Source organism: Verticillium dahliae, genomic scaffold, assembly GCF_000150675.1.
Source record: "Verticillium dahliae VdLs.17 supercont1.6 genomic scaffold, whole genome shotgun sequence".
Classification (NCBI taxonomy): domain Eukaryota; kingdom Fungi; phylum Ascomycota; class Sordariomycetes; order Glomerellales; family Plectosphaerellaceae; genus Verticillium; species Verticillium dahliae.
The window spans coordinates 1221256-1233664 of NW_009276926.1; the positions used below are offsets into that span (position 1 = coordinate 1221256).

The window sequence follows — 12409 nt, forward strand, 5'->3', positions numbered from 1 at the left end:
TCCCGCCAGTGGGCCGAGTTCGGCCAGCGCAAGCCCGTTCTTCGGAAGCTGGCTGTCCTCATCATGTCGGTCTTCACGTTCATCTGGCTCCTCAGCCAGGTTGCGCCAACCTACGCCCCCGAGTACGACCCCCACAAGCTCGTCAACGGCATGCACAGCGTTAGTGATCGTCTGGGCTCCGACAGGCTGTAAGAAAGGGGTCTACCGGCTAGGCAACATGACTTTCCCCACCTAATGAGTACTCCTCTGCCGAGTCATGAGGCCAGCTCGGCGAGGGCTCTTTTTCTTATTTCTTCCCCTTTTTTTTCCTCTTCTTTGTATTTCGGTACGCGGCTGCGTCGGATCGCCTCTACCGCGCAGCCGGCCGCGGGATGGAGAAGACTACGAAAGGCAGTCTTGAAGACCTCTCGTTGACCTCCTCCCGATCTTTCACTATAAAAAATCCCCCAATACCCCGTTTCTTCCTTCTGCAAGGACCAAAACCCCCTCTAATTCTAAGCACGCAGCCTCTCTCTTCTGCCCCACTGGACAACTGGGCAATTCTTTGCCAGGCTTCTTGAGGAGGGCGGAGGAGGAGATTGAAAAGACGAAAGAGAACGGAGTGGAACGGTCCGATGTACGAATGGCTTCTTACCTTAGGGAGGTGTAAAGGGGCGGCGGCGGCGGCGCGCGTTTGTGTACAGCTACCAGGTGAAGTGGGAGAAGATGCGCGGAAACGGAGCAAGAGCAATGGCGCAGAGCGCATCAGGGAACCCCGGTCGCATGGCTTCTTTTTTTTTTCTGCGCACGAAGGAGTCTAATTTGATGTACTTTAGACGGCGTGAGGATAGACATGCATGTATGCAAATGTTATGAATACTTTCAAATCTGCCATTCTCCATTTTGTCCTTCTGTGCAGCAGCGTTCTGGAGGATGTGGCCGAGCTCGCTGGAAGTCGGTGATGGAGCTACCTGGCGGAACCTCGAGCGACGTGCGTGAAGCGTCAATGATGTGATGCTATACTGAGACTTTTCCTAGCTTGAACGACATCTCCGTTGTTTGCTGCTCCAAGGAATTGCCTCGTCAGGCTGCCACAACATGGCATAAATATTGGGGTCTTCTTAGAGCATCGATGGCCAGCTTGTCGACTTGTCAAGCTTGTCGGTTGCTTCTCCATCAGGCACCAGGGCGACGCAGCCGGAATCCGCCCAGAGTAGACATGTTAGGACGACATTCGTCCTCTGATTTGTTACAGGCTCCCCTTGAGGCTACAAGCCCGCCATGCAACTGCCCCAGGAAGATCCTCGGACCTGTTGTCTGCGAACATGGCCAACTTGGATTGAACGAGGCTAAACAAGGCTGTATGTTCTCACAGGAACCATAACCAAAATTTCCAGGTCCAGGCGACGTTCGCCGACACGTAAATCATCTCGACATAGCACCACGCACAGCACGGCAGAAGCGACAGTCAATGGGTTCACATAGACTCTCGAACACGCTACAAATGCAAGACGGCATCCCGGCCACTGCCGCGTGGGATTACACGGGGCAGCCGGCGCGTCCCCCAACAGCAGCCGCGCGCCCACGCCCCCTCCTCTTCCATCCCCATCGTTTTGTCCCCCCCGCCGTTGGTGGTGTCTTTCGTTCCTCGTTCCCCGAGGTCTGGATTGTGAGAGAAAGAAAGAAAAAGGCCGTCGCTGCATCATCTGCGTCCCGATCACGTCACCAAATGCAATTTGAATGCGTTCCGACAAACAATAAGGGAGGTTGTCATCAGGTCTTTGATTTGGTTCGTGTTGGGAGGTCCTTAACCGAGGATCTCGAATGCCAATTGAGTGATGCTCTTTACAAGCCATACCAACTCCCCAGCCGAGTGACGTGCGCAGAAACGGGTTTCCTTTTTTCCTTTAAAACTCTGTTGTGGCGTGTTCGTCAGTACATCTGGGATGCATGTGTGCGTCGTGAGAGGGTCGTGACATACTCAGAGGAGTGAAGAACCACCGGTTCTTGCCGCTCGTGTAACGCTCCTCCAGAACCTTCTTCACAGTCTTCTTGGAGTCCTCACGCTGGCTGGGCTCCTTGAAGGTGTCGTTGGAGACGGTGCCCTTGAGGCCCTCGAGCTCGAGGGTGTAACGGGTGGGCATGAGGTGGTTGTAGTTGACGAGCTTGACGAAGGGCTTGATCTTGGAGCGCTTCTCCTGGCGCGTCTTGGACATGCGGCGAGTGATCTTGGAGGGGTAGCGCTCGATGCCGGCGACGAGGGCGTGGCCGAAGGGGTGGGCCTTGTTGCCGCTGTCGACGGGCTGGATGATCACAACCTGGAAGAGGGCCGCGTGTTAGCAAAATCTCTTCTGTGCATGTTGTGTGCGTGTTTCCGAAGTCATGTTGCCATGCCGCTTGCTGTCCCGTTGTTGCTTCCTGGTCCGATTGATGGTTTTTTTTTCCCTTGGCCCCCTTGCTGTTGTGTCCTTCTCTTTTTCATCGGCGTGCCGGTGTCGTGCTTGGGCTCGCGATCCTCTTCCTCCTTATCCTCGGGACTCCCATCAATTTTCCATCGCCCCCTCTTCCCACCAACCAGGAAACAACGTGGACTCGGCGCGCAGAATTCGTGGAATCGTACCTTCTTGCCGGCATAGCGACCGTGGGTGATGATGGCGACGCGGCCGACCTTGAGGAACTTCATTGTGAACCGGGGGGTGTCGGGTATCTGGACGGTGTGGTGAGGGAGTTCGTCGGTCACTGGGCGCTGGTCTTCTTCAGAGAGAAAAGTTTCTGGAAATGCGTTGGGGCTGTGGGTTAGCCTAGCCCACTGCACACGGCAAGCGAGGGGACCTAAGCACGTGATTTGGGAGAGAAGTTGTGGGCGGGAATCTGTGGGATGAGTCACGTGCAGCCACTTCTCGGGTGGGTCTAGGGTGCAGCATTCAACCAGTCAATGGGCGGGTCCAGCTCGAGGAGGAGCACTGGCCAACGCGACTACCGACCTCGGATTATCTCGTCTGCTTGCTTGCATCTCGTCCGCCGAACATCGCGAGAGGTCTCTATTGACTTGTTCCGACCATCTGCCTGTTCGACCTTGGAAGTCCCACCCGCTAGTCTGATCACCATCTGGGTTCGACGCGACCAAATCGACATCGTCATTATGCCTGCTCCTACATACATCATCTCCAGGGTGGCCGATCCCATCTTCGCTCTCGCCATTGGTCTCGGCGCTGCCGTGACAAGGATCAACCGCGAAGAGAAGGACAAGGGAAGGTCGACTCAGGAGACCATCGGGATTGCCAAAAGGTAGGCGTCTACATGATGTATTGTGCAAAGTGCCTAGCTTTATGGCTAACGTTCTCAGACGTGTTAACAACTTCATGGCGTCTCTGTAAACAATCAATATCCCACGACAGACACTGCTCGTGCCGGCGCCTCCGTCGACGCATGAGCAGCAGCTCCATCCCGACCTCACATAGCAACTAGCGACAGATACCCAATCAATTTCCATAATCCGGCCCGTACTCCTTCTTCATCGCCTCGCGCACCATCTGCCCGCACAGCTTAGCTGTCGGGTTCGTGCTGACTGCCAGACCCTTGGCAATCTCATTGCCGAGCCTGCCACCCATGGCAAAGTCCCGAGAAGCCGCCTCTTCAAAGTCAATCTTGGCCCAGCTAGACTCTTCTCTGTCTTGGCCCACGGCCACGCGACCCTCTCCGATGAGCTTGGACGTCGTATGGTAAATGGCTGCACGCTGCGTGTACGCGAGAGACAGCGTCTTGGCCGACTGCGGCGACATGGCGCCAAAGGCCAGCTTGGGCGTCAGCAGACGAACAGATGTCTCGGTGTCGCTGAGCGCGGTGGCCGCCGCCCGGGCCCTCTCGTCCGGGCTGGGCTCGCGTACCAGACGCTGTGCATCCTCAGCATTGTCGAGGAGCATGGTGTCACCGTAAAGCCGCCTCAGAGCTTGGGTCCGGTTGTTGCGCGCGCTGGCATAATTGGGGTACTCGGAGACGAAGTCGTCCAGCTTGGAAAGCAAGCTTTTATACTCTTCAACTGGCTCGGCGATGGTCTTGGGTTTGAGTCCTGCCAATTGAAGCTCGAGCTGCTGCATCGACAAGATTATCTCGCGCTCTATCTGGATGACTCGCTCGTAGACGGCGCTGTCGGTGATGTGGGGATCGCGCGGCAGCGACTGGTCCAACATGACAATGGCTGCGGGGTCGAAGTCGGGATCCTTGATCTTCTCCAACACGTTGAGGTCATTGCGACTGAGAGATACTTCGGCCATGGCAGCGACGCGATTGGATCAAGTGTTACGTGAAGTTGTCGAGGGAGTGGCTTAGCTCTTCGTAGGAACGAGTTGTTCGGAGAGGAGGCTGTCAAAGTTGGTATCAGAGATTCGTGTGCTTCCATCGAATGGCATCAACACAATCTGCATCGATGGATCTTTATTCAAGGAAGCTTCGGGCTTTCAAGGTCGGATTCGCCATACAACAGCGGGGCAAGATTGTCAGCGGACGCCAATTCCGCAGGCTGACGGCTGCAGAAGGCTGGCCAAGGGGGCCAGCTTCGGGTACCAGGGGCGATACAAGAACAGACAGATGACCAGCCACCCGTCAACCTCTCACAATGCACGTCGCCATCGAGTCTCTCCAGGACAGCCGCATGACGACCTCTAAGGGTGTGGGGCGTCTCGAAGCGTATCCAAGGCCGGCGCCCGTCGCACCCGGCAAGGCGCGGCTTAGCACGGCTCACGGCGGGCGGCCGAGCTGGGTCGGCCCCTTTCCGCTCACGGCCTATGCCTCGACGGCCTTGCGTGTCAAGCGGCCCCAGCATACGACCGCCCCCTCCAACAGCCGCCGCCAACCTCTCCTTCTCCTTTCGGCACCCGCTGTTGTGCGAAAACAGGCAGAGAGGGCTCGTCACGGGAGCCGCAAAGCCTGGTAATCCGCTGCTGGACATTGGTGAGGCGCGGCAACCCCGCTTCCCTCACACGGCTTATGGACCACACGGACCAGCGTCAGATTACTTTGGGTGTGCGTCTTTCCGTTCTTTTCGGCCCAGCATTTCATGGACCTGATCAAGCGGTATCAGGGGAGGGCGGGTTACAAAGATACTTAAGGAAGTGGTGGTACTTTCGTGACCCTACGAAACGTTGGAATCCTCTTGGTATCTACCCATCTTCACCATCAATCAATTGCAAACCTGAGTCTCTCCCCTTCTTCCTAGACATAAAAACGTTGTCAAACACCCCTTGAATCCATTATATCGAATCACCCCCAATACCTTCTGAGTGTCAATGTCCCCTTCTGCCATCACAGACTCGCCCCCACAGTCCGCCGCCTATCTGGCGGCGCCGCCAACTACAGCAACTCTCAGCGATGGCCTCGCCGTCCAGCAACCTCTTCCCCAGTTCCGCGGCTATGACCACATAACTTGGTGGGTTGGCAACGCCAAACAGGCTGCCTCGTATTACAACAACCTCTTCGGTTTCCGTACCGTCGCCTACAAGGGCCTCGAGACGGGTAGCCGCTACATTGCGTCGTACGTCGTTCAGAACGAAGACGTCCGCTTTGTCTTCACCTCGCCGATCCGCTCGGGCGTCCACCTGCCCGCCGACGAGCCCATCAGCAAGACCGACCGCGCTCTCCTCACCGAGATCCACGAGCACCTCGAAAAGCATGGCGACGCCGTCAAGGACGTCGCCTTTGAGGTCGACGACGTGAAGGCCGTCTACACCACCGCTGTGGCCGCCGGCGCCGCGTCGGTCCAGGAGCCTGGCCTCCTGCATGACGAGACACACGGCGACGTCGCCACGGCCGTCATCCGCACCTACGGAGACACGACGCACACGCTCATGTCGCGTGCCGCCGGCTCCTACAACGGACCCTTCCTGCCCGGGTTCCGCGCCGCGGCGCCCCCGCCGTCCTCGGTGCCCCTGCCGACGGTGCCGCTGAAGCGCATCGACCACTGCGTCGGCAACCAGTCGTGGAACGAGATGGTCGCAGCCTGCGCCTTCTACGAGCGCTGCCTCGCCTTCCACCGCTTCTGGTCGGTCGACGACTCGCAGATCAGCACCGAGTTCTCGGCCCTCAACAGCATCGTCATGGCGTCGCCCAACAACATGGTCAAGATGCCCATCAACGAGCCGGCGCCCGGCAAGAAGCGCTCCCAGATTGAGGAGTACGTCCTCTTCAACGCCGGCGCCGGCGTCCAGCACATTGCCCTGCTGACCAAGGACATCATCGCCACCGTCTCGGCCATGCGCGCCCGCGGCGTCGAGTTCATCAAGGTCCCCGCCACCTACTACGAGACGCTGCGCCGCCGCCTCAAGTCGGAAAAGCGCCGCTGGGAGCTGCAGGAGGACCTCGACGTCCTCGAGGGCCTCAGCATCCTCATCGACTACGACGAGGGCGGCTACCTGCTCCAGCTCTTCACCAAGCCGCTCATGGACCGTCCCACCGTCTTCATTGAGATTATTCAGCGCAACGAGTTTGACGGCTTTGGCGCTGGCAACTTCAAGAGCCTGTTTGAGGCTATTGAGCGGGAGCAGGCCGAGCGCGGCAACCTGTGAGCGAGTGCCGGGACAGGGAGTTGAAGGCGAAAAATGGGGAGAACGTATTCTCTGGAAGAGGAGAATCACGCGTTTGTTTTGCATGCACATCGAGCATGTGTGATGAAAGGAATATTCATGTCATGAGAATTATGACCTCGTTTCAGTAGTAGTAGTCTGGCAGCATTGCTCTTAATGAGATGACGCGCCGTTTCGTTTTGATTTACAACATGTTTTGTTGCTGGGCCTCCCAAGGAAACAATTATACCTGAACGCTGCATCATGTTTGTCCCCAAGTGATTCGCCATGGCGAAAAAACGAAAGAAAGAAAAAAAGAAAGAAAAAAAAATCAGTCCCCCCATCTCCTTGAAAGGGCAGCCGATCCAGCTGGCCCGGTACTCCGTTTCGCCCTGCAGATGCTCCAGAGCTCCCAAGCTCCCTCGCGGATAAAGCAGTCCCTTACTTACAACGAGCCTCCTCCCTCTCCTCCCTGTCTTGGCCTGTCAAGACCATGGCGTTCTTGTGCCGAGTTTCTCACATTGCGAATGAAAACCCCTAGCTGTCCACGTCCATCGCCCCGTTCGTCCCGTTCTCCCCGTTCGTGACAGCGCCCCGCGCGTCGCTCTGACAGCCGGGGCAGTTGTGTATGACCTCGTGCGCAAAGACGTCGCAGTCTATGCAGAAGTGGTTGCCGCACACCTGACACGCGTAGCGACTGCTCTCGCTGACGCCCTTTTGCTTCGGCACCGGCGCCGCCTCCTTGTCGCCGCCGTCGGTGCCGTTGGTCCTGTGGCCGCGGCGCTGGGGCGGCGGGTCGGGAAACGGCGCGAGGCACGCGTAGCAGGCGCGCGAGGCGGCGGCGCGGGCCCAGGGGACCTCGACCCAGTTGCGCAGCGGGAAGAGGTGGTGGTAGGAGCGGGCGAGGTGGGTGGAGAGGATGAGGGTCAGGCCGCAGGCGGGACACTCGGCGGGCAGGCGGCAGACGCGGGTGCCGCAGCGGGTGCAGAGGTAGCCCTCCCGGACGGGCGTGTTGTGGCAGGCGCAGTAGGCCGTCGTGTCGGCGGGGGCGAGGGTGCGCGAGGGGAAGCCCATCATGAGGAGCGAGGCCGTGCTCTGGGCCTGGGTGCGCGTCACGGGCGGCGTCGTCGTGCGGAGCAGCAGCTCGCGGTAGTGCATCTCGTCGAGGGCAATGTTGTACTGCGTCGCGTCGCCGGCGTTGGTCTTGCGGCAGAGCTCCTCGCAGATGGCCACCTGGGCCGCGAGCCCGACGATCGACACGCGTATCCTGTCGGCGAGGAGGTTCGCGATCGTGTCGTGGATGTCGCCGGGGTCGCTCGACAGCAGGGCGCCGTAGACGACGAGCACCTCTCTCGTGCCGTGGCTCGGCGCGTGGCTGTAGAGGGCCTGTTAGTAAAGAAGAAACCAAAGCTCATCGCTGTATCCTTCGTCGACCTCGCGGACAAACGTCCCAGACACAGGGCGGGAAGCAGAACTTACAACAGGGCACCACGACACATCTCGAGCGCATTCTGCAAACTCGGGCTGCCCTGCGGGTCAATCTCGGCCCACTTGTTGATGGCCTCGACATGCTCGACGGGGTTGCCGCCCATCTCGCTGACGCGGACGGCGACGCCGTCGCGCATGCCGACGATGCCCATCTGCGAGATGGGGTTCTGCTCAAAGTACTCCTTGACGAACTCGCGCGCGAGGCGCCACGTGAGCCGCAGCCGCGTGGGCAGCAGGTCCTTCTCGGCCATGGCGAAGCTCATGTCGAGCACGAGCACGAGGTGCCGGATGATGCCGCGCTGCAGCGGCGTCGTATCGCGCAGCAGCCGCCGCCGCTTCTCGGCCTCGGCCCGCCCCTCGACGTCGAGGCTGCCGTCGGCGCCCTCCTCGACCGTCTCCCACGACCGCTTAACGACCTCCCATGCCGCTGCCTTGCCGGCCTTTTTCTTCTTACGCGCCTCCTTGCCGCCGCCCGCCGGCCGCGAGGGTCTGTGGCGGTCGTCTTCGGACTCGACAAAGTCGCCGTCGGAGTCGGACATGGTGGCCCGGGGTGGGGAGAGGCGAGCGTTGAGGTATGCTGTCGGCAAGGATGGGGCGACAAGGCGAATCGAGGTTTCGAATGGAGGTGGCAGACGACAAAGATGGCGGCAAAGTTGTAGAATACTTTGCGGAGGAAGGACCAAAGTGGGAGATCGAAGGTTGGAAATGTGTAGTTGTTGGTGCAAACAAGGTGGGACGAGGCTACAAGCGGTTGATCATTGATTCACAGCCTTGTGCAGGGGCCTCTGACAACGCTGCCAATCGGCGCTCTCGTAATGTTTCGTGCACCGATATCTCAGAGCGCAACCTTTGTTGTACCTGTGTAGCAGTCTGTTGGCGAAAGACTTTTCCCAGCTTTGGAAATGCCTTCTTCTGTATACAGCAATAGAGAGGGGGCTTGATGGCAAGTGGCCGCTGCCAACGAGATCATTATAGGTCATCATCATTCCACAGCCAGCACGTCCACTCACGACTCGTCAGCTCAGCAAACACGGGACACACTGTACGTCAATGAATGGTATGTAACTACTGACTTCTATGTATTATACGCTTCTCTCCGGGGTATAAAGTGCGCAACTAAACTACGACTACGAGCCATTCCCTCAACTTCATGCTCTACACATAAAAGCCGAGCTGCCTACACCCACCTTGCACACATGTCCAAAAGCCCCCCCATTTCTTCTCTCTGATTCCATCTCGTTTGCAAATAACCAAAACTCGTCGCTCGCGGCCCATGGCAGGCGGACGCGACGACCTGCCCCAGACAGCCCCCGTTGCCTCGAGGCGTATTTCGGCCTGGGTTGGGGCGTCTCCGGCTGTATTAGAAGTACTGCCATGTGTCATTTGAACTCTTCTTCGTTCCTTTGTTGCTCGTGAAAAACGTTTGCTGTGTTTCGTGCGATCGGTTCGTTGCCGTCGTTGCGAAAAAATGAATGAGTGTGTCGAAAAATAGACAATGTCCGCCTGGCGATCCTGAAACTCCGTTTCCGTAACGTCGTGGACGGTCGCACCCGTTCTCTGGGGGCGACCTTCGAAATGGACGTGTTTTTGTGTACATGACCAAACTGGGTGGTTGTGGTCTTGCCTCGGTGCGCTGCCTCTCATGCAGCATCAGCCGCAGCAGCTTCGTCGTTCAACAGGGCAGCAATTAAGCTGACCCCTTCACATCGCTGCCTGCTTGCTGACCCTCCTGCGAACATTCACCAGTCCCCGTCTAAGGGTACGCGGTGCCAACTTGCATCGGCCAGTCGTCCTCCGTGATGCTCGACCAAAAGATCCATACCATGACGACGGACAGAAGGGTGAAGAGCGTCTGGAAAAGGGCGCCGTCAATGGCGCCGTTGGTGCCGTCACAAATGTGCGAGCTGACGACGTAGTTGAAGACCTGGCCAAGAGCAAAGAGGACGAGAGCAGCGGTCAAATAAATCATGGGCCTCGTCTCGCCGAGGATGCGGAGGACGAGAACGGCCTCGAGGACGAAGAAGGCGACGAGGAAGATGAGGGGGACCAGCTGGTACAGGACGTAGAGGGCGATGTGGCGGTTCGGTGGTGAGTTGTAGCTGTCGTCCCAGTAGCCCGTCCACTTGAAACCAGTGTCGAGCGTGATGTACAGAGTGCCGCCGAAGAGAAGGGCCGCTGACAGCACCATGAGACCGAGAGAAAGTGGCGTGCCGTCGTCCACAATCTGGAAGCCAACGAGGGCGTTGAGCATGAGAATCCAGGTCGAGGCAATGATCAAGCCAATGTGAATGCCAGTGAAAGCCTGAGAGGGGTCAGCGGTGGGGTCCGGACCAAGTGGACTTGAAGACAGGTCAACGTACGATGCGGACGCCGTCGTGCAGGGGAAACTCTCCAACCGTGAAGATCTCTGCGAGCGAAATAAGGATGTAGGTAGCGAGGAATATTTGCATTTCCCTGGCACTTCGAGTCAGTCTCATGTCGCAGCAACGTGGCCGTGCCGTCGGGGTTATGCGTACCTTCGCCCAACAGCTGCCTTCTTCCTCTCCGACTTGAACAAAAGGAAGGCCGAGGTCGCGATGGCGAGGGCGGCGATGATAATGGATCCGAGGTTGCCTAGCCTGCGATCACCTCCGACAGAGATGCCGCGAAGCTCACATCCGCCCCATGGGCCGGACTGGTCGTGCGCGTCGGATAAGACATTGCAAACGGGTAATGTCGAGTCCCGGCAGAAGTTCTAGGAGGTTGTGTTAGCTCGGCTACCAGAGGACCGAAGAGGGAGATGTCGACGTACGTGAAAGTTGCCAAATTGTGTGGAGCCCATTGTCAATGGTCGTGAGGGCGACAAAGGTATCGCCGCGTGCCTTGAGGAGTGAAAGTCAAGGTTTTCCAGTGGTTTGCGCGCGCGAGCGGGCTGCCAGGCGTGGTCGTGACAGAGGGTGTTTCAGTTTGCTGCTCCAGAGGTTGGCCGCCCAATGGCCCAGGCGATTGCAGGCTGGAATGCAGCGAGGATGGGCCGTGGGTTTATCTGCTCTGCCTTTTTGCCTTTTTTTTTGCTTTTTCGCTTCTTTGTCTGCCGATTTCGATGCACGTCAAGATCGGAATGCAAGACGTTTCTGGCCTTCCGGATTTGCGGTGAAGGCGCAGTGGAGGTGGTTGGTTTCAATGGTGGATCAAATCGTAGGTTCGGGTGCGGGCCTCCGTAAGACGTGCAACTTCGAAGAATGTGCCGTGTTGTCTGGGCTGGTCAAAATACGATGGACAAGTGTGCTCGGAAGAGAGTATCGTCGAGTTGGCTGCTCAATTGATGTGGGAGAGACGTGGTAGAAGAGCGGAGGGGAGGGGAGGTAGGTCGAGGGAAGTGAAGAGAGTTGGAAAGGCCGAGTTTCGCGAGAAAGCAAGCTGAAGCTGGCGATGGCTGTTGTTACGGTGACAGGCAAGACCAGACCAGAAACGGCGGGCGTGGGACGGCAAGGACAAGCAGAACAGAAGTGGGTGAGCAGCGGCGGCGAACCTGCTCCAGCGCGCGCGGGCGAGAGTGAGAGAGACAAGGCACGATATAAGGTTGGCTCCAGCTCCAGGGCTTCCCGCCCCCCCCCCGAATAGGACCCCCCCAAGCCCAAGCCCCCTCCCCCTGGCTGCTCGTTGCCAGATTGCCGGGGGGGGGGGGTCCTGGCAATTCCAGCACTTGGCCGGCTTGGCCAGCATCCTTGCACCTGGCCTAGGCCGGAACCGTGTTAGAGGGCGAGAGACAAAGGCCTTCTGACTGGTGCGTCGCAGCTCATGCGGGTCTCCAGCCAAGTAACGCGACCCTGTCATGACTGTCTCATTGGCGGGCTGTCCTGGAAGCAGGCAACCTGGGTAATTGGACAAGCGAGGCTACCCGGCCCGTACATCGTAGCGTCGACTGTGAGATTACCTTCACTTTCAACGAGCAGCACGTCGCGCGCGAAACGGACGAGACGGAGCGTGTAGGCTGGAAAAGGGATGGGATCCGGCTGTCGAAGAAGTGGTCTAAGGAAGAGGGAGGGGGGGGTCACGATGGACACCTCGAAATTGAACTCGACGAGAGGGAGCCTACTGGACAGGCTGACAGGACAGCAGCGTCGATCAGGACAGGCACGACCCGAGCGTCGAAGAAGATCCAAGACAGGGCCCCGAGACAGCGAGCAGGTCTTCGCGCCTGGCGACGTGTCGGTTCGTGTCGTGTTGCAGTGGAAGCGAAGCGGGCGTGCTCTGGCAAGAATAGGTACTGTACATGTACCCATTACATGGACCATGTACTGTCCTCCATGCATGATGTGCTGGAGCACAGGTACATAGCATTTCGAGGAGGCGGCGTGGCCTGATTGGCTTCGAGCGGCCCTATGAGCGCTGTCCTCTGGCAC

At 58.4% G+C, this 12409-nt stretch overlaps 8 protein-coding genes across 8 annotated transcripts in view; 4 read left to right on the plus strand and 4 right to left on the minus strand.

Moving 5' to 3' along the window:
* The window catches only part of VDAG_03917 (DUF250 domain membrane protein), a gene marked incomplete at both ends in the record, with an annotated part of 1557 nt that extends 1365 nt beyond the window's left edge, over positions 1 to 192 (plus strand). The window contains one exon of the mRNA XM_009654001.1: positions 96 to 192. Coding sequence (XP_009652296.1) covers positions 96 to 192 — 97 coding nt within the window. The remainder of the gene's footprint in view (positions 1 to 95) is intronic.
* A 1557-nt stretch (positions 193 to 1749) lies between these two features.
* Positions 1750 to 2709, minus strand: VDAG_03918 (60S ribosomal protein L27-A). The gene is made up of 3 exons (XM_009654002.1): positions 2600 to 2709; positions 1961 to 2297; positions 1750 to 1894 (listed from the first exon to the last, which is right to left on the minus strand). The coding sequence occupies exons 1-3, from the start codon at positions 2660 to 2662 to the stop codon at positions 1887 to 1889; spliced, it is 408 nt and encodes a 135-aa protein (XP_009652297.1). The 5' UTR covers positions 2663 to 2709; the 3' UTR covers positions 1750 to 1886.
* A 297-nt stretch (positions 2710 to 3006) lies between these two features.
* VDAG_03919 (uncharacterized protein) lies at positions 3007 to 3478 on the plus strand. Its single transcript, XM_009654003.1, has 2 exons — positions 3007 to 3267; positions 3326 to 3478. Exons 1-2 carry the CDS (start codon positions 3122 to 3124, stop codon positions 3354 to 3356), a joined length of 177 nt encoding a protein of 58 aa, XP_009652298.1. The 5' UTR covers positions 3007 to 3121; the 3' UTR covers positions 3357 to 3478.
* On the minus strand, positions 3462 to 4253 carry VDAG_03920 (uncharacterized protein; the record flags this gene model as incomplete). The annotated part of the gene is made up of 1 exon (XM_009654004.1): positions 3462 to 4253. The coding sequence occupies one exon, from the start codon at positions 4251 to 4253 to the stop codon at positions 3462 to 3464; it is 792 nt and encodes a 263-aa protein (XP_009652299.1).
* Positions 4254 to 4594: 341 nt separating this feature from the next.
* On the plus strand, positions 4595 to 4912 carry VDAG_03921 (uncharacterized protein; the record flags this gene model as incomplete). The annotated part of the gene is made up of 1 exon (XM_009654005.1): positions 4595 to 4912. The coding sequence occupies one exon, from the start codon at positions 4595 to 4597 to the stop codon at positions 4910 to 4912; it is 318 nt and encodes a 105-aa protein (XP_009652300.1).
* A 352-nt stretch (positions 4913 to 5264) lies between these two features.
* On the plus strand, positions 5265 to 6738 carry VDAG_03922 (4-hydroxyphenylpyruvate dioxygenase; the record flags this gene model as incomplete). The annotated part of the gene is made up of 1 exon (XM_009654006.1): positions 5265 to 6738. One exon carries the CDS (start codon positions 5265 to 5267, stop codon positions 6537 to 6539), a length of 1275 nt encoding a protein of 424 aa, XP_009652301.1. The 3' UTR covers positions 6540 to 6738.
* A 335-nt stretch (positions 6739 to 7073) lies between these two features.
* On the minus strand, positions 7074 to 8563 carry VDAG_03923 (suppressor of stem-loop protein; the record flags this gene model as incomplete). The annotated part of the gene is made up of 2 exons (XM_009654007.1): positions 7074 to 7911; positions 8016 to 8563. The coding sequence occupies 2 exons, from the start codon at positions 8561 to 8563 to the stop codon at positions 7074 to 7076; spliced, it is 1386 nt and encodes a 461-aa protein (XP_009652302.1).
* A 1214-nt stretch (positions 8564 to 9777) lies between these two features.
* Positions 9778 to 10845, minus strand: VDAG_03924 (chitin synthase export chaperone; the record flags this gene model as incomplete). The annotated part of the gene is made up of 3 exons (XM_009654008.1): positions 9778 to 10363; positions 10541 to 10758; positions 10816 to 10845. 3 exons carry the CDS (start codon positions 10843 to 10845, stop codon positions 9778 to 9780), a joined length of 834 nt encoding a protein of 277 aa, XP_009652303.1.
* Between the last annotated feature and the right edge of the window lie 1564 nt (positions 10846 to 12409).

Excerpts from the sequence above, each read along its gene's own strand:
- VDAG_03919 (XM_009654003.1), top strand. The coding sequence starts at position 3,122 with ATGCCTGCTCCTACATACATCATCTCCAGGGTGGCCGATCCCATCTTC. Across the intron at positions 3,268-3,325 it reads ACCATCGGGATTGCCAAAAG|ACGTGTTAACAACTTCATGG; the intron begins GTAGGCGTCTAC and ends TAACGTTCTCAG.
- VDAG_03918 (XM_009654002.1), bottom strand. The coding sequence starts at position 2,662 with ATGAAGTTCCTCAAGGTCGGCCGCGTCGCCATCATCACCCACGGTCGC. Across the intron at positions 2,298-2,599 it reads GTCGCTATGCCGGCAAGAAG|GTTGTGATCATCCAGCCCGT; the intron begins GTACGATTCCAC and ends GCCCTCTTCCAG.